The sequence below is a fragment of the Mustela erminea genome, chromosome 5, assembly GCF_009829155.1.
Source record: "Mustela erminea isolate mMusErm1 chromosome 5, mMusErm1.Pri, whole genome shotgun sequence".
Taxonomy (NCBI): Eukaryota; Metazoa; Chordata; class Mammalia; order Carnivora; family Mustelidae; genus Mustela; species Mustela erminea.
Genome location: NC_045618.1, coordinates 22,040,790 through 22,060,571, shown reverse-complemented (window position 1 = coordinate 22,060,571; position 19,782 = coordinate 22,040,790). Strand labels below are relative to the sequence as shown.

The 19,782-nt window shown below is 43.7% G+C and overlaps 1 protein-coding gene across 3 annotated transcripts in view; it reads left to right on the top strand.

Annotated features, from left to right (window-relative positions):
• The window catches only part of MTMR10 (myotubularin related protein 10), a 52,762-nt gene extending 33,533 nt beyond the window's left edge, over positions 1–19,229 (top strand). For 2 of the 3 annotated variants that reach the window (XM_032342253.1, XM_032342254.1), the window contains 10 exons: positions 1,179–1,344; positions 2,182–2,269; positions 2,352–2,440; positions 4,872–5,002; positions 6,223–6,292; positions 7,333–7,403; positions 9,649–9,818; positions 10,890–11,060; positions 15,265–15,447; positions 16,052–19,229. In XM_032342253.1, coding sequence (XP_032198144.1) covers positions 1,179–1,344; positions 2,182–2,269; positions 2,352–2,440; positions 4,872–5,002; positions 6,223–6,292; positions 7,333–7,403; positions 9,649–9,818; positions 10,890–11,060; positions 15,265–15,447; positions 16,052–16,648 — 1,736 coding nt within the window. In that variant the 3' untranslated portion in view covers positions 16,649–19,229. The other variant, XM_032342256.1, reaches the window with a different exon arrangement.
• Positions 19,230–19,782: the final 553 nt, after the last annotated feature.

Genomic DNA, 19,782 nt, shown 5'->3' with positions numbered 1-19,782 from the left:
AAAGGTCAGGTTGATTATCTAAGGGCTTTTTAAGCAAAACCATTTAGGTTTGCTTGAGAAAGTTGGAAAATGACCATGAGGGAAAGTTTGGGACAAGGGTATAGCATCACAAAAGCACGATTTGGGGGCATTGGGTCCTGTAGCAGGCTACAGATTATTTGAGTGCTGCAGAACGTCGTGTCGGGGATGTCAGACTAGAAACTTGCTACCACCATTGCCACCTGCAGCAGTGAGACACAGGACCAGGAAAGACTGTCGTCTGTCACCTCAGATTGCCAGGGTAGATGAGACTGACTGCTGAGACACTCTTTTTCCCTCTGGTCACTCTGTTGGTTTTCCTGAGTCTGTGGGCATGTCACAGAGGACAGCAGTTCTCCATGAGAGAGGGCTTCTTGCTAAGGAAATTCAAGTGTAGGCCCTCTGCTGAAATCCCCAGATGGGAGTGGCCCTGTGGTGGATGGAGTACAAGGAACCCTTGTGAACTTATCAAAGGAAATTTGAGTAGATACAGGAGACCAAGGATTTTATAATGAACCGTAGAAAAGAGTGGGGCGTCAATATTAGGCGGATAAAAGATTTGGTCAAGAGCAGACGTGTTTGGATGCATTCATTGTTCCAGGCAAAACATATGGAAAAAATGAGCAAGGATTTGAATTTACCCCACAGTTTAGGGCAGGGGGATGAGGGAGGCTTGTGAGTGGCTTCCATGAAACGATAGGGTAGAAGACCATGGAAGAGGAGAAGAGCTGGGCAGCAAGCATTGTTCCTCATTTCGGGAAGATCGTCAGTAATGGGGAGGAGCGAAAAATGTCTATCCAGCGCGGTAGCTGGAGTGGTGCAGCTTGGTCTCGTGAAAGTCTTTTCAAAATCAAGGTGACCTATTTGAGTTTGAAGGCAGAGGAGAAAGGGCCAGTAGAAGGACTGAAAAACCAACGGTGCTGAGGGAGTCAGGAAAGAGCTGATAAGGACGAAACAAAATGAGTTCTTCGGAGACGAGGAGGGCTGCCTCTTTCTCCGGACCATTGGGAGCAGTCGGAGCATCTGAGGGAGACTTGAGAGACTCGCAGGGAGGAGGCGTCCCGTCCGCGCGTGTTCCTGACAGGTGCCGAGAGCGGAGAGGGCGCGTGGGACGAAATGGGACCTTGAAATAAAATTAATCATACCGCTTTCTCTTGTAGCCAACAAAATTAATGGAGTACCCTCAGGAGGTGGCGGTGGAGCTGGCAGCACCCAAAAAACTCCGCTCTTCGAAACATACTCGGACTGGGACCGAGAAATCAAGAGGACGGGTGCCTCCGGCTGGAGAGTGTGTTCTATTAACGAGGGTTACATGATCTCCACTTGGTGAGTCCAGACTTCTTATGCGTAATAATCAGACTCTGCTCTCTGGTGACTTCCACGTTACCGTGAATGGAACATTTGTTTTTAATAGTGCTGCCATGGGTGTTTTAAAGATAAGGGAAGGAGAGAGAAAGGAGGATGCGTTCGGGCGCAGTGAGCCTGCCTGCTAGGAGTTGCTGTCCAGGCAGTGTCCTGGAGTCTGGGTGTCTTCTGGGGTTGGAAATGGTTAGAAGACGGAGAGAAGGAGCTAAAGCTTCTTGGGTTTGTGGCTCGGGTTTGGTTTTGTCTTCTGTACCTTTTGTCCTTGCCCGTAGAGAACAAAGATGGATATGTTTTTCAGAAACCGAATACATCTTTGATTAAAAATCATTTTGGAGGGCGCCTGGGTGGCTCAGTGGGTTAAGCCGCTGCCTTCGGCTCAGGTCATGATCTCAGGGTCCTGGGATCGAGTCCCACATCGGGCTCTCTGCTCAGCAGGGAGCCTGCTTCCTCCTCTCTCTCTCTCTGCCTGCCTCTCTGCCTACTTGTGATCTCTCTCTGTCAAATAAATAAATAAAATCTTTAAAAAAAAAAAAAAAATCATTTTGGAGAATATTTCACGCATCTCCTTTGGCTGTTTTCCCTTGCTATAAATATTAGTTCTATGATAATTGACCCCATGATACATGTTTTAGGCGGAAATGTCTAGGGTCTGCCTCGTCTTCCACAGTAGATGCCATGTGGCCGTCAAGTAGGGAACACACTAAATGGGCATAAATGTGTATACATGGCATCTGGAAAGCACATTTACTTGCCTAAAGCACAGGACTGTTGTGTCACAGTTTGCTTTTTCCTCTCCAGCCTTCCAGAATACTTTGTAGTGCCAAGTTCTTTAGCAGACCAAGATCTGAAGATCTTTTCCCATTCTTTTGTTGGAAGAAGGATGCCAGTAAGTGATGTCTGTTGGATTTCATTCACTCCGATGTCTTTTTCTTCTGCCCAGTTAAGTAAAGGCTCTGCTTCTCTCCTAGCTCTGGTGCTGGAGCCACTCAAATGGCAGTGCTCTTGTGCGAATGGCCCTCATAAAAGACGTGCTGCAGCAGAGGAAAATTGACCAGAGGTAATCAAGACATGGCTGTTGTTACTTGGGACATTTTTCTTTATCCTAAATGAGTACAGTAAACTCCTGACTACTTGAAAATAGTTGGAAAACGGCATAGTTTTATTAATTAGTTAGCAGCATGTATTCTGTACATGAATTACCATTTTGAAAAAAAATGTGCATATATTAAAATTAACATTGAAGTTTATACTAAACATAATTTAACCCTTTGGCTTCTAAGACACCAGAGGATCTTACGTTGCTGACATCTTGCTATACCAGTGTCACCTTTAACATACTTCCAAAGTGCAGTGGTTTCTGGTTGAGATACTTCAGGATAAATCAGACTTCTCTATTAGTAGGTGTGTCTAAGGTCTAAGCTCCTTGTCATTAAAGCAGTGGGCATTCAGCAGGCAGCAGCCATCACTGCTGTTCTCTGTCTGTCCCTAAAGCGCTCTGCTCCTTCCCACTCTCCTGCAGCCCCTCTTTCTCACTGGTACTGTGTGCCCTCTGCAGCCCTGGCTCTTTGCAGACTACCTAGAAGCTGTCTGAAGCCACTGCTTCCTATTCTCTATTTCCTTCTTCAAGAAGTTCATCTGTGGCTGTGGCTTCAGTGATCATAAAATTTATATCCCTAATGTGACATCTTTTCTGGAAGTCTCTCTCTCTCTTTTTTTTTTTTTTTTAAGATTTTATTTATTTATTTGACAGACAGAGATCACAGGCAGAGAGGCAGACAGAGAGAGAGGAGGAAGCAGGCTCCCTGTTAAGCAGAGAGCCCGATGCGGTGCTCGATTCCAAGACCCTGGGATCATGACCTGAGCTGAAGGCAGAGGCTTTAACACTGAGCCACCAAGGTGCCCCTCTTCTGTGGAAGTCTTAAAGGCCCTTTAAACTCATGATGTCCAAACTCAGATGCCAGGACGGGCACCATGCCCTCTCCCAGCCTGTTCTCAGAAACCCAGGAATCATCCTGGATATGTTCTCTTCCTCTTCCTTCCTCACATTCAGTTCATCAAATTCTGTCTCTTTCTCAAAATCTTACAAACCCATGTGTATTCACTCCAGCTTCACCCCCAGTGTGTCAGGGGCCTTCATGCCTTCCTTCCGTGTCTCACCAGTACCAGGCCTGTTGCTCCGGGCCCTGGCCCCGTGGACTGTGCCGGGGCTTTCCCACCTGATGTTCACTGGTGCTGTTCCCTTTCAGGCTGGCTGTCTTCATGCTTATCCTCACGCACTCTCTACCCCACTTGTTCAGTGCTCACTCATTCTTTATATCTCCATTCAGACATCATTCCTGAAAGTAAGCTGTCCCTCACCTCCTAAATTAGATCAGGCCTCGAGTTATACATTCTCCATGGCTGTTTTCATCGTAACACTTACTTCGGTTTTTAATTGTATATGTGTGTTAGTTTGGTTACTGCCTGTCTTTGCTATGAGGCTGGAGCTAAAGGGATTACGTTTTGGACACCATTGTACGTTCAGCACTCAGGAAATACCTGCTGTATCAGATACTTATTCAATACTTGCAAAATAGATGAGGACAAAGGAACACATCTTTGAAAACTGGCTCAGAGAACCTCAGATTGTATATTACACACTATTATTGGTATAGCCAGCCAGATGCTAGGGTTTTTTTCCACACTGCCATACCTAAGAAAGCCATGTTTGTTGAAGTAAATAGCCGACAAGTGACCCTCAAAGGAGGTTTCTGGAAAGGAGGGTGACTGCCTTCACATAATCTCTGATGGATTTTTTGCCTTGGTCATGTTGAAAGTGACCTGTCTGTCGTGTCATGCTCCGAGGCCAGTGTTGACTGCCATGTCTGCTCCTGCTCAGGAAGGGGCACAGCTATTAGAGGGAAGCCTGCAGCACTGCTGGGCCAGGGTTCTTTCTAAACTCTTACAGCCAGTGGCACTTTTAATCTTTTAACTTTATTAAGCTGCAAATTGTTTTAATTCCTTTGTTTTCCCAGCTCTCCCACCCTTCATAAGTAAGACAGATTGTCTTCGCTGTCTGCGCTCTCTCCACCCCCTTTTCCTTAGGCTCATCAGCTCAGCCCTACTGGCCTTCTCTAGGATTCTCCACAACCGAGCTTGTGTCCACCAGAGGACCTTTGCCCTGACTATACCTCTGCCTAGAGCACTTACCCACCAATCTTGCATGGCTTCTAGTCATTTGGGTTTTGACTTCAGTATCATTTTCACAGAAAAGCCTTTCCAACCACGTGACCTGAACTAGCCTGTATTCATTCGGTGAAGCCACCATGGCCCCTTGTTACTTATTCATTTATCCTCCCATCACTAAGCATAGAAGCCCTGTGAGAGCAGAGGCCCCACCGGTGTCATTCATCTGTCTCCAGCCCTTAGAGTAGTGCTTTAGCTCATAATAGGTCTTCAAAAAATATGTGTGGCATGAATGAATGACTCAAGGATTTTGTCTTTATTAGGATTTGTAACGCAGTTACTAAAAGTCATCCACAGAGAAGTGATGTTTACAAATCAGATTTGGATAAGACCTTGCCCAATATTCAAGAAATACAGGCGGCTTTTGTGAAACTTAAGCAACTATGCGTTAATGGTAATTTCATTTTGTGTGTCTGTGTATATCTGTATATATATGTATGTATATAATGAATGGGGGTTACAGCATTGCATGAGGTATGTTAGAAAAAGTTATATTCCTTGAAAATACACAAATAGACATATTTAAGTTGAGGCTCATTGAAATATCTACAAATTATTAAATGTGACAGTATCAGAAGCTCTTAGAAAATGAGGTGTTTAAACTGCTTTTTGTTTTGGAGGAAAGAAATAAACCAATGAAATCACTTTCAAAGCGTGAACTGTCATGGTAGGATCATTTGGTAAAAGTGCCAAGGAGAACAGTGAGCTTACCTTCCAGACAAACATACTGAGATTTTAATGCAGACAGTTACATTGTGAGATATGGAACTTGACATGGATTTCAGACAGAGCCGTGTTGTAATCTATGTGGCCTCCGAGTTCTAATCCTGTGTTTGAGCAGGTGCTTCTCAGGTGCTTTGAGTGTGTCCCGGGGAGGGGGTGACTCACGAAAGCATCTTTGGTGTGAAGTGAGTCCTTCCCAAAGGGTGCCCAGAGAGGGCCCCTTGTTACCCAGGAGCGAGGAGAGGCAGCCACTGGGGCAGGTCTGCAACGATGAGGGGGCACTGGCCTGGAAGGAGAGCTGGCAGGGTGGGGGGGAGTGTTAAGAAAGTACAGTGACATGAATGATTTTCGGCTGTCTGATGGAATGTGACCAGAGCCTGGAGTTCGTGAGGTGAGAGACACCTGGAGACAGGCCGGGCGGGACTGGGGAGGGCATGCAGGCCCTGCCAGGAAGGTGTCCTTGTTCCTGCCGTGGTCACAGACACCGTGTCCTGGGAGGCAGGGCGGACGGCAAGGGAGGTGGAGAGAGACAGGGAGGGCAGGTTTTGCCGGCAGGAAGCTGTGAGTGCGAGCTCCAGATTCCAAGCAGAGGCTGCCCAGGAAAGCGAGAACCACTGGCTCTTGGGAGCAGAGAGGTGCTGAGACTCTCCAGAATTCCCTGAAAGCCAGAGTGAAGGAAACCAAAGGCCCAGGAATCCTTGTTTTTTTTATAGGCTTGTACCATGTCTCTTAATGTTTATATTGTTAAATGAAAATGCATAATATTTTCTTAAAGCCAGCTTTTAAATATGAAAAACTGTGATGTGTATCACTTAATTCTGATACTGGTCACGTAAAGTTCTTTAAAATGCCTAAACATGTATGTGTGTATAACTGCCATATTTATTGCAGAGCCTTTTGAAGAAACTGAAGAAAAATGGTTGTCTTCACTGGAAAATACTCGGTGGTTAGAATATGTAAGGTTTGTACAGCCACTTTCTTTTTTTGAACTTAACTTTTTTTATTTTGAAATAATTACAGACTCACAGGAGGTACAAAAAACAGTGCAGTGCTCCATTTACTCCTCACCAGCTTCCCCCAGTGGTAATCTTCCATACCTAGAAGATGGTGTCAAAACCAAGTGGCACGGGGCACCTGGGTGGCTCAGTTGGTTAAAAGCATCTGCCTTCTGCTCAGGTCATGACCTCAGGCTCCTGGGATTGAGTCCCGCATCGGGCTCCTTGCTCTGCAGGGAGCCTGCCTCTCCTCCTTCCTGCTGCTCCCTGTGCTTGTGCACTCTCGCTCTGTCAAATAAATAAAATCTTTAAAACAAAACAACACCACACCCAAGTGGTATAATGTATAGGCCTTATTCAGATTTCATCCATTTATTCGTGTTTCCGTCCGTGCGTGCGGCGGTCTGTGTATCTGTGCGCGTATAGATCCCTGCAGCTGCCACAGTCAGGATAGAGACCTGCTCTGTCACCACAGGGCCTCCGTGCTGCCCCTTCAGAGTTGCATCCCCACTCCTGTCCCTGCAACCACTGATCTCTGTGTTTTGTGATTGTGATTTCAAGAATGTCATGTAAATCGGGGCACCTGGGTGGCTCAGTGGGCTAAGCCTCTGCCTTTGGCTTAGGTCGTGATCTCAGGGTCGTGAGATCAAGCCCTGCATTGGGCTTTCTGCTCGACAGAAAGCCTGCTTCCCTCTCTCTCTCTTGTCTGCCTCTCTGCCTACTTGTGATCGCTCCCTCTCTGTCAAATAAATAAATAAAATCTTTAAAAAAAAAAAAAGTCATGTAAATCAATCCCCTTTTTATAAAAGGGTTAATGAATTTCCCTGATTAAAAAAATCAGAAGATACTCTGTTGAAGAATCATATAAATACTGATAAAATTCATAAAGGTTATTGAGAATACAGTTTAGTAGAATATTAGGTGTGTTTGATTTCATATACTTTAAAAGGAATATTTATAGTGGAAATCTGATTTTTTGACAGTATTTTTCCCCTTCTCTTTCCAGGGCATTCCTTAAACATTCAGCAGAACTCGTGTACATTCTAGAAAGCCGGCATCTCTCTGTCATCCTACAAGGTAATTTGTTACCAGTGACACTGGTCACCATGCCAGGCAGCTCGGTGACTGCAGTCCATTCAGTCACATGACTCCTAGCCATCTCTTACTGTCCACAGTGCCACCAGACACTACAGCTTCGGCACCTCAGTCGAGGACAGCTGTGGTCCAGCGGCAGCAGACAGAGAAATAGAAGGGAGTCTGCCCTGTGTTAAACCTTCCTTCCTATAGCATGAGAAGTGTGGGTCACAGCTCCCACTGGAGTCATAAAAAGTGTTAATCTTGGCAGAGCATCCTTTCTCTCTAATCTTACGACGTTTTGAATTCATACAGATTTCAGTTTAAATGCCTTTGGATCACGCTGGATTGGACTCTAAAGAGAGTTGGGTATCAAAAAATTGAGTTGAATAGCCAATAATGTGAAGTTTGTCTGATGTTTAGGAGCAGTACAGTACAATATAAAAATATTTCAGTTAAGCAAAGGATAATTATATGTGAAATAACTTTACAGCTAAAAGAATTTCTAAGCTAACCAATGATGAAGTTTCATAAACCATGAGCTACCTTATTTTATGACATTCACATTGCTTAGTTTATGAATATGCTATGCTACTAAAGCTTACAAAAGTATTTTTACCAACTGTCGAATTTAACTGACTTGAGCAAAGTAAAGATATTTAAAACCTTTCGGGGGAGAAAAGAATAGTGATGCACTATTTCAAGTAATCCTTAACTGATGCAGTCAGAGTTATTTAATTCACAAATGCCTGCAGAACCCAGCAACCCAGTAATCTGTCCTCTGAGCCAGTGGGTGTTCTTACCCTATTGCAAAATCCTACTTAGCACATGTTTTGAAGCATTTGTTATAATACAAAAGGCTTAGAAGAGATACCAAGCCTGCATTTTACTAACAATTTTTTTTTTGCAGAACATGTTTTTGAAATAGGTTATTATTCACTTAGTTTAAAATTCACCCATTTTGAGTGTAGGAATCATTATTTTTTAGTAAATATACAGAGTAACTGTAGAGTTCAGAGTCCAGTTTTAGAAATTTTTTATCACACCAAAAAGATTCCTTGTGTCCAAGCCCCAGACAACCATTAGTCTGCTGTTTCTGTAGATTGGCTCTATCTGCATGTGTCATGGAAACAGTCATACAGTATGTGATCTGTTGCTTCTTGCTTCTTTCATTTAACATACATGCTTTTGAGGTTCATTCATGTAGCATGTAGCATTTTTTTTTAAATTTCTGAATAGTATTCCTTTGTCAGTACCACATTTTACTTATATATTAGCTATTGATGGACATGGGTTTATTTCCATGTGTGGCTGTTATGAATTATGCTGCTGTGAACATTTCTTTAAAAGTCTTCATGGGGACATACTTGTTTATTTCTTGTGGGTAGGTGCATAGAAGCGGAATCACTCAATTCTAGGAGTTACCATTCTTAAAGAATGATGTTGGTTGTGAGTTTTCATAGATTCCTCTTATGAGGTTGAAGTATGTCTGTATTCCTCGTTTGATGAGAGTTTTTATTGAGAATGAACTTTGGATTTTGATCACACAAATAATTTTTATGCATCTAATGAGATGATTATGTTATTTCTGTCATTGATTTTATTTATATGAAGTGTTACTTTGTTAGATGGATGTTAAACCAACCTTGCATTCCTGGAATAGATTCTTGCATTCATGAGATAATTTGACTTGCTCATATTTTGTTAATGATTTTATAATCTAATTACAAGGGATACTGGTAGACATTTTTTTTCCTGATTTCTTTCGCTGGCTTTGATATCAGGGTATTTACTGGCGTTATTGAAATGGATACAAACTATAAAAGATGGGAGGAAAATGTTTGCCACCTTTTCAGGTGACGGTGGACTGTCCCGTCCCCCCTCATTCACTTCTGAGTCACCATATGGAGTTGCCAGTAGGAAAAGTATATTTAATGTTCTTAGGAAACAGAAGTAGAACAGACTCATGCAAGATTTCCACCACAAATCACTGAAATGTAAAAAGTATGAGGGCTGTTCTCTGTTTTCTGGAAAATATTCATGTATAAAAGACTATCTCCCATTAGACACTAATTGATCTGAAAGTCTGTAATGTTTTAGAGTTGCTGGAATCCAGTGAACTTTCCTAATTTGGATTATTTTCAAGGCAGCCTAAGCAGAGAGTAATGTATTATCCACTTTATTCTTTCGTCCCCTTCTCTCAGCATTTTTCTAAGTAGTATTCATTTTCTTTCCATTTTCTTGACAGAGGAAGAGGGAAGAGACTTGAGCTGTATTGTAGCTTCTCTTGTTCAAGTGATGCTGGATCCCCATTTTAGGACAATCACAGGATTCCAGAGTCTGATCCAGAAGGAGTGGGTCATGGCCGGATATCAGTTCCTAGACAGATGCAACCACTTAAAGAGATCCGAGAAAGAGGTAACAGAATCATAATGCTCCCTGGGAGGGAATCTTTAAGTGTATACAAGATAAAATTCACGTCATCCTATGAAGGGGTGTTCTGTCTGTAAAGAGATGAGGAGCCTTTTTAAATGTTGCATTTGGTACCTCTTAGCTTCTTTAGTCTAAGACTAGTGATGGATTAGCATCCAAATCGATGCACTTATAAAGATGACTATAACTATAGAAGTGAAATTCCAAAAAAAATTGACTGCTGCATTTCTCCAAGTTGAAAGCTGCTTGAAAAATGCTGTATTATCTCTTCTGTAAAGCAGATAATGAACACGTTAGGTATTTTGAAAAATCAGTTTGGAATATCACATTTTCTTAAAATGGGGCCCATGTGTGGAGAATGGAAAGTTGGAGAGGGTCATCTTTTTGAGGGCTGTGGGCATTGTGAATGGCCCCACACGCCTCTCACGGATGTGCTTGTCGTGGGGAGCGCGGCCTGACTCGCAGGCTCTCTGTTTCACCACCACCTTCTGAGGAAATCCCAACACTGACTGCTTCACTTTTAAGTTGCCGGGACTCCGGGATACAATGGCTGTCTTCAGCTGCTGGACTTGGCGACACACCATATGACCGAGAGACTGGCGCCAACCGCGTCCTGAAACTCTGCCAAGTCTTCTGGATGCTGAGCCTGCACAGTCCACCAGAAGCGAATACAGAAGTCGCTTTTTGCTTTGGGATTATTTTTTTCTTTTTTTCAGTGTTCTAAAGAATTATTTCCAGGGCAAGCTTTATCACATCTCTTAATGTCCCCCATTTATACAGCAGCAACCTGTCCATTGACTTTGCCATTTCAGCTCAATAGGCTTCTTCGGCAAGGAAGGGCTGGGATGTTTATGGAAGTTGAACCTACTTCTGAGCTTTGGCAGAAGCTGTGTTTAACCTGCCTGCATAGCCTTGGCACAGCTTGGGAGCTTAGTGTTTTAGGCTGAGGGGTTTTCTTAGTAATCTCTTCCTTAATGTGAGCCATAAATTTGGAAATAAATGGGAACAGTTGAAGGCTAACATTGAATGATCCCATTTTCTGTCTATGTCTGCCAGTCTCCCTTATTTTTGCTGTTTTTGGATGCCACGTGGCAGCTGCTTGAACAGTACCCGGCGGCCTTTGAGTTCTCAGAGACGTACTTAGCAGTGCTCTACGACAGCACCCGCATCTCCCTCTTCGGCACCTTCCTCTTCAACTCTCCTCACCAGCGTGTGAAACAAAGCACGGTAAGTGATGTGTGGCGAGAGCAACTGCTCGGTTTGTCTTACAGCTTTATGGAGGTAGAATTAAAGTACAGTTAGCTGCATGCTGAAAATACATAATTAAAACTGTCTCAGCTACCATTTTAAGCTGCAGTTTCTGAATGAATTATTTAAAGACTTAAAAAATCTAGGAACCTGTTTCATTTTTATGAGGGAGCACGTTAGGTGTTTTTTTCTGATGTACATTGTACATAATAAACCAGTTTTTAGGGGCGCCTGGCTGGCTCAGTCGTAGAACATGTGACTCTTAATCTCAGGGTCATGAGTTCAAGACCTTGTTAAGCATGGGGCTTACATAAAAGAGAAAGAAAAGGGCGCCTGGGTGGCTCAGTGGGTTAAGCCGCTGCCTTCGGCTCAGGTCATGATCTCAGGGTCCTGGGATCGAGTCCCGCATCGGGCTCTCTGCTCAGCGGGGAGCCTGCTTCCCTCTCTCTCTCTCTGCCTGCCTCTCCGACTACTTGTGATTTCTCTCTGTCAAATAAATAAATAAAATCTTTAAAAAAAAAAAAAAAAAAAAAAAAAAAAAAAAAGAGAAAGAAAAAAGAAAATGTGATAAATAACAATTAAAAAAAACAGTTTTTAAAGATATAAATTATATAAATTATTTTATATATATATTTATATATATATAAGTTATCTTAACCACTGTAAATGTTGTACTTTTATATTTATATTTTCACATTTGGGCTGTCCAGATCGATAATTAAAAAGGTTCTGCTAGAGGACTTTTATTTCCTGGAATAAAAGTTGTACAAAGCAAGATTATTTTCCTTAAGAGTTGTGTGGGAAGGACTGTCAGAGATGAAGGGTACCCATGTGCTAGACTGAGATTCTCAGTGGGTGCTGGCTTACCAGGTAATCTCAGAATCCATGTCACCTGCCACACAGCAGTCCTATTGGGGTAGGATTATCAGTTTCTATTCACATTTCATTGACCTAGAGGAAGAATCGTGACTAAGGAGGGTCTCAAGCCACGCTTGAGAATAAGTTCTGATTGCCATTGATAGAACCTTCCGGAACCACAGGTTCTGGCTCGTCCACATTTGAACCAGCAGTGGGAATAGCTGGTATATTCTGTGATAACCATTGAGAGAAACAAAAAGGGCAGCTCTTGTGGGCCTCTTGGAAGACTTTCTAAGAAGGAGGTTGCCGTCTTGGTGAGGGGTAGGGTCCTCAGCCTTGGCAATAAGGCCCTTGGCCAGACGACATAGCCTGGATTAACATGAGTCCCACCCAAGGTCTGGGGGACCGGTGAGCCCAGGTTCCTCATCTGTAAAAATGGACCCACAAGACTAACAAGTATTAGCTTTGGCCTCGTTCTGTGAATGGAAAACATTTTGTAAACTGTGAAGCATTATGCTGCACTGTTTTCTAAAGAAATGAATTGTTCTAGATGTGGATATGAAAGACAAAGTGCACTGGACATTTGAAGAAATGATCTTTTTTTTTTTTTTTTTAAAGATTTTATTTATTTATTTGACAGACAGAGATCACAAGTAGACAGAGAGGCAGGCAGAGAGAGGAGGAAGCAGGCTCCTGCTGAGCAGAGAGCCCGATGCGGGACTCGATCCCAGGACCCTGAGATCATGACCTGAGCCGAAGGCAATAGCTTAACCCACTGAGCCACCCAGGCGCCCTGAAGAGATGATCTTATTCAGGCTGTTGTAGTACGAATAGGAGGAACTTTATTAATGAGGAATACCCCAAAGTAAAGGAGGATGCCTGGAGGCTTATTACGAGAGACAGGAGACGTGAGGGAGCAGGTCTGGGCTCAGAGTAGGTGAGCCATGTCTCAGTGGTGCTGCTTTGCAGGGGCTCAGGGTTGGAGAAACTTAGCACTGTCATAGGGTATTTATTTTAGGTTGGAGAGTTGGAAGAAGATTTTCATAAAATATATTCTCTGCTTCCCTAGAAGAATGTCACCTATCCCAGTCCCATGCTGAGACCAGCAGTGGGCTTGGGCTCTTGAAGTGTAGTGAACTCTGTCCCTAAACTAATGGACTCTGAGTTGCTCCTTTTTGTTTCTTGTCCACTGGCCGTCATCCTTGCTGAGCTGTGGTGGTGCTGTGCATGGCACTGCTTGCCTGCCCTGGTGCTTCTCCCCTCCTCTCCCTTCACTGTCCCGCGAGCACACCCGTAGACACACACACACACTACACACACGTGAGCCTTCAAAATGTACATGAGGCTAGGAAATGAGACAGCCTTGTTAGACGGTAAAACCTTGGATGTAAAATGCCAGTACGTCAGCCTGGCGGTCCCCGTAACTACTGTGCCTTGGGTATGTGGGGGGGGGGGGGCGCTCTGTGGAGCCCAGGTTGGCTTCCTAGAGACAGTCACTCCTCCCCCTGCTTCTTGGCTGGATTCTGGATGTGCCGACGTAGGTTTACAAATAGATTTCTGTGGAGGAATAAAAGTTAAATATTTTTTTTTTAAGTGTATCATCTATTTTTCCTGGTCTGTCCTCCAGTGCTATATTTTTTTTAACTTGGCTTTTTTCAAAAGCTTTTCCTGGCAAGCACTAACATCAGATCCCTCCTGCCCTCGGTGCTTTATTATTCATGATTTGATCTTACAGCCAGACTCCAGGCCGGCAGTGTCGCCTCTGCTTTCCCTGGGAAACTGACTGTTGATTTGAGGTCCTGATTTTTAGCACGACTGCTGTTCTCAGTCCCTTCTACAAAGACTTTTCCTTCTTTTCTCCATTCTGAGGCTGCCTTAGATCCTCATGGTCAGGTACTATTTGTGGAAAACCTAATCTTCCTTGGAGATATTTTTAGTTTTCAAATTTAAAAAAAAAATGACTGATTTCTATATATTTTCCTAAGTAGGCCATTAAAACAGGTTGGGGTTTATGTTTTATTAAATTTCAACTCTTAACAATAGTATTTTTTTAAATGGTGCTTAATGGGTTCAGTTTTACTCATTTGAAATAGACAATGTTGTAAACTGCCCTGTGCTGTTAGATAGCTTACCTGTTTCCGGCTGGCCCCTAGTTGACATGGCGTGGGTCACACCTGGTCACACCTGTGGCACGGAGCTGGCCTCCTCACTTCAGCGCTGCTTTTCTTTTTCTTTTTTTTTTTTAAGATTTTATTTATTTATTTGACACAGAGAGATCACAAGTAGGCAGAGAGGCAGGCAGAGAGAGAGAGGAGGAAACAGGTTCCCTGCTGAGCAGAGAGCCCGATGCGGGACTCGATCCCAGGACCCTGAGATCATGACCTGAGCCGAAGGCAGCGGCTTAACCCACTGAGCCACCCAGGCGCCCCAGCGCTGCTTTTCTGATGACACTTAGTCTTTGCCTTTTTTTCTAATTTCCAAAGAAACTGGTTTTTTGGAGAATACTAGAAGGTACACAGAAAATACGAATCCATCGTCTCCCACCATCGGAGAATCGATATCTTGAGATATTTCCTCCAGAGAGCTAATAATCTGCATAAACCTGCTTTTGTCACTCAGCTGAGATGAGGGTCATGCTTTGAGATGCTCCTCACCTCCTCCACGCAGACGCAGTGGGCTGTCAGCCCGCACCCTAGTGCCGCTGCCTCCCCAGGCTGCGTGAGCCCGGGGAGCAGGTGGTCCGGCCTCCGTGCATGGTCTTCATGGTCTTGGTCAGACACCAGGACTATGCACAGTGTGGGGGGGCGGCTTCCTTCCTCGCTGCTCCTGGGCTATGGTTTGGATATCAGAGGTCACTGGGTAAGTGCAGGGTGTCTCTTCACCTAGAAGAATGGGGTAAACTAGACGCCAGTGATTTCCATCCGAAGATTGTCTTGCACATCCATTTTGAGTACATCGTGTGCTCAAAAAGTAAAATGCTCCAAGTACAGAAGTAACCGCGACATGTTTCAGACTCTGTGGTATCATCTCTGTGAAATTTCACTTCTAATCACATGCTCACTGCTCGGAGGCCTTGCTTCCTTGGGGTCTTCCAGGAGAAAAGGCCCTCTGCTCGCAAACACAGCATGTGAGGTGTCCCTCTGAGGCATGGTGCCAAGAATGTCTCTTCTCTCAAAGCAAAACATGCTGCCCTCAGGGAATAGAGTTGCTATAGTCCAGAAAATTCAGCTTAAATAGTGAGTGGCTCATCACAAAAAAGGCATGTATTTAAGAAAATCTTTCATTTGACAACTTTTCACAGATGTTCAAATATTTTATTTTGCAGGAATTTGCTATCAGCAGAAATATCCAGTTGGGTGACGAAAAGGGTTTGAAATTCCCCTCCGTTTGGGACTGGTCTCTTCAGTTTACAGCAAAGGATCGCACCCTTTTCCATAACCCCTTGTACATCGGGAAGAGCACGCCTTGTGTGCAGAACGGTTCTGTGAAATCTTTCAAACGGACAAAGGTAAATTACAGAAAGGCACTGACAATAAAAACCTGGTGTCTGCTCACACCTCACACAAGGTATATTTTCAAAACACTGAGTATTAAGAGCCAAGTCACTTCCCTTAACGACAGTGCCAGAACAGATTCTGAGGGATCATTTGCCTTGTACCTGAAATAACCCTGCCCCGACTTTTCTTCTTGGCGACTGAAGCCTAGAGAGTTTGCTCAGCCTCTGGGATTTAGCAGATAGGAGCTCTGAGCCTGGGGAGCCCCATTCCTGAAACCCATCTGCTTGCCTGTTCTTTCTAGAATGAGCCAGGTGTGCACTTTTTCCTAACCAAGAAGTCTTAGAAATTTGCATTTAAGCAAATTACTGAACAGGATGTGTCCCCTCCCCACCCCCATGCAGGCAAGTGCTGAGAGCCAGAGTCCGTTCCTAAAAACGTGGAACTCCAGTGGAGGAGGATCGGGATGAGTATTACAGGGAAGGAACCAAATGTTCTTTATGGCCGCAGTTCCACCATCTCTCATAGTACTAGGCTTCTGTTTGCCACTGCCCCTTTACTGTCTTTCCAAAAAGGGGAGCCCAGGAGAAATAATGCGAAATCCTGTCTTCTGCACAGAAAAGCTACAGCTCCACACTGAGAGGAATGCCAGCTTCCTTAAAGAACGGAATCATCGGTGACCAAGACTTAGTTCCAAGGAGAAATTCATTAATATTAAAAGCAAAGCCCGACCCTCCTCAGCAGCCCGATGGCCAGCGCAGCGGGATGGAGCGGTATTTCAGGGAGTGGTTTTCCAAACCAGCCGACCTGCACGGCGTCCTCCTGCCGCATCTCTCTGGGACACATGTGAAGCTCTGGAAACTCTGCTACTTCCGCTGGGTGCCCGAGGCCCAGATCAACCTCGGGGGCTTCATCACTGCCTTTCATAAGCTCTCCCTGCTGGCCGACGAGGTGGACGTGCTCAGCAGGACGCTCCGGCAGCAGCGGGCTGGGCCTCTGGAAGCCTGCTATTCGGAGCTGGACAAGAGCAGGCTGTACTTCCGGGCCAGCGGCCCGCACGATGCCTCCGCGACGCCCGACTTCCTTTCCTCCTCCTTCCCCTTCTCCCCCGTAGGCAACCTCTGCAGACGAAGCATTTCAGGAACACCATTAAGCAAATTTCTAAGTGGGGCCAAAATATGGTTATCTACTGAGACACTAGCAAATGAAGACTGAAATGTACTATTTTCTGAACATTTTGAGGGCAGCCATAAACTTTTCCTCTGACTTAAAATTGCTAACCTAGGCATTTGAGGCTCCAAGAATTTTCTATGTCAGAATAACAGTTGAAATTTGCACTAATATTTAAAAATATGTTGAATTGTGCGTCTTTCATAATTTTTTTTTAAATATAGGCAGAACTTTTCTTTCTTATGGCCTCTTTTTTGTCATTTCAGGCCTACCTTAGTTTTAGGTGATCTGTAGGCAGACATTCCCCCACTCTTAATACTGTGAGCAAACGAATCAGGTTTTGTCTGTGGCATTTATTTTGTCCGCATCCATTTTCTCCTGCCACCTTCTAAAGATTACCTGGTCTTCAGGTGAGCACCCCAAAGAAGCAGACACCAGGAAAGCTAAGAAATTAATTTTAAGTAGATTTTCAAGATGCATCTGGTAAGCGCCCCTCACAGGTGTTAGGTGGTATTTGTATATGTTTCTGGTCACTTGGTTCTCGCTAATTGAACTCACCTGAGGGTTCAGTATTTCCAGGGCCATAATTTATTGGAGGTCACCTTGTTTGGTACCGTAGATCACTGTGTTTTAAAATCATGAGTTTGCTTTTACCCTCATAGGACTAATATGCACTGTTGACTTTAAAAGATTTGCTGTAGATAATACAAACTTACAAGTGCCTTTGACATTAATATTAATTAAGGTATGCATTAACACAAAGTAAAACACAATTTCAGTTTTTAAAATTAGGGTGTTAAAAGCCTACATATTAGAAACAGGTTTCTCACCACTGAGCTTCATACCAATAGCCAGGAGTGCCCAGAACTGCATTTCCTTCCCTCTGAAAGTCAGTGAGGACACCGCGGTCCTGTGGGGAGGACCAGGTTGGTGACAGCAGGAGGGCTGAGTGCTGTCCGTGCAGAAATCCACCCTCGAAAATAGAGGTCTTGCTCAGGCATTCGGGGCATTGCCCGTCAGGATTTCCGGTGCAGTTAACTGTTGCTGACGCTTTCCCTTGGAAATTGCTAATGAGGTGGTGAGTCTGCTCACCTGTACAGAAGGCCCTTCTCCCACGGACAGATTTCTTAGTGGTTAGGTATAGCCAACAGGACAAATAAAAGGGCATTCCTCTCAAAATACTGCCACCTTAATGTGGAGAGAAGCCCCCCCCCCTCCTGGCCTCTGCCAGCAGTATTGTGATGGAGAAGCACACAAAGGTGTGTGTTGGTCAGATTGTGGGATAGGAACCCAGGACACACAGTGGAGGCCCCGAGCAAGGCTCGAAATGACAATGGCGGTCAGCACCACACCCTGGTCCCTGTTTATAGGATGGATGTTTTCTAATTGGGCGGTTACTTAGAGTTTCTTAAACTGCCACCTTAAGCTTTAAAGAAGTTTTATAGTGAAGTGATTAATGTTTTCTAAAACAAGTTTTTTTTGAAGCCGTATTTTACTGTTAGTGTGTAATGAGTAGCTGTTTCTATTTGAATTATTCTTTTTACAAATGATGTCTCTGGACTTCAAGGACAGAAGTTTTTAGAAAATGCCTTAAGAAATTCATCTTGTGGCTAAACCCAATGTTTTTGCCAGCTTGTTGCCTAGAAGATAAGGGCTTTTTTTCAGTTTATATAAAGAAAATAGCACTGTTGCCATTAAACATTTTATAGTCCTTGATTGGAAACCAGTCCTAATCCCCTTAAAATCTTACAGCGTATCCTGCCTTAGAAAGTATAATAATTATCCCTTTTTGGTTAAGCTGCCTTTTTATTATTACAGATTATCCTAAATTGGGGGGTGTTGGAGAGGGGTTGTTAAACATTTATTTCTTTATACTTCTCTTTCCTCACACATTTATTTCAATCCCTTTAGCAGTTTTTTTGTTGTTAATTTACAAGCTTAAAAAAATTAGGTACTATTAATACTATTTTAAAATAGAAAATGTGCATATTTTTGTATGATAATCAAGTGTACTAAAAATGGTTTTTCGTTTTATTTTTGCTGGACAGTTGTTATATCATGATTATTGTGCCACAATTTACCGTGCATAATATGAAGAACAACTATACCGGCTTTAAGTCCTGGCTGTTGTAGAGCTGCCTGGCACCTGTGCTGGCAGAAAGGCAGTGGAGGTGACGGAAGTCTTGTGTATGGTTATGGATGCCGCGCTGAAGAGCGCCTCACGCTCCGGCCCCTCTGCCCTGCAAGCCAAGTATGTGCCAACCGGATGCCACGCAGCCCTCACAGCTTGGGACTTTGTAGTACTGAACTGAAAGGTGTACAATGTCTTACTGTTATTTTATGATGGAAACCAGTTTTAAAACCAAAAATGTCTTAACTTTATTTAAGAAAAGTATATTAATTTGTGCTAACAGAGGGTTAAAATTAGTCTGCATACCTTCAAGAAAACCTGCCTGCCGTAGCAGTAACCTCAAGTAGTTAGAACTTGATTTTGAGAGAAAACTAAAACCTTTGTGCCTAAAATTCTGACTTGAGTTAAAGTAGGATGAGCAGGAAGTGAGAGATCTTGTTCAACATTGATGAATGTGAAGGAAATTTTGACTGCTAAATAAAATTTCCACAGAAATTGGTTGCTGTAGTTATCAGTACGAAATCATCTACAAGAATGCAGTGATTCAAGAAGCAAAGGCATTTTCTTCCAACAATACTTGTGTGGGTCTCATCCACTCCATTGTTTTGCCTGCTCTAATCAGAACTGGCTATAGTTAAGGCCATGTGGGTATTAATGGACAATGCCCTAACCTGTCCTTCCATTAACTAAATTACCAAGCTGGGGAGTAACATTTCCCTAAAAAGGCCTTTGAACTAGTCTGGGGGGAAACTGGGGCCCCCATCCTGGACTCCTGGTCCTATCGTCCTGGTTAGTTGCCGTCCTACCATAGACCTTCCTTGGCTTAGAGCTCTTGGGAAGAGCCCAATTGCAATTACACCGTCTATATAGAAAATTGCCCCTCTAGTCATTAGGTTAGGGATGAAAAGGGACAGTTGCCTTTGATAAAGACTGTTCATTCCTTTGATAATCTAGGCCCAATTAGTAAGAGCAAGTTAAAAGTTACAGAACTTAATGAGAATTTATTTTTAATTCCCAGAGAAACAATTTGTGCCCTTCCTTAAATAAT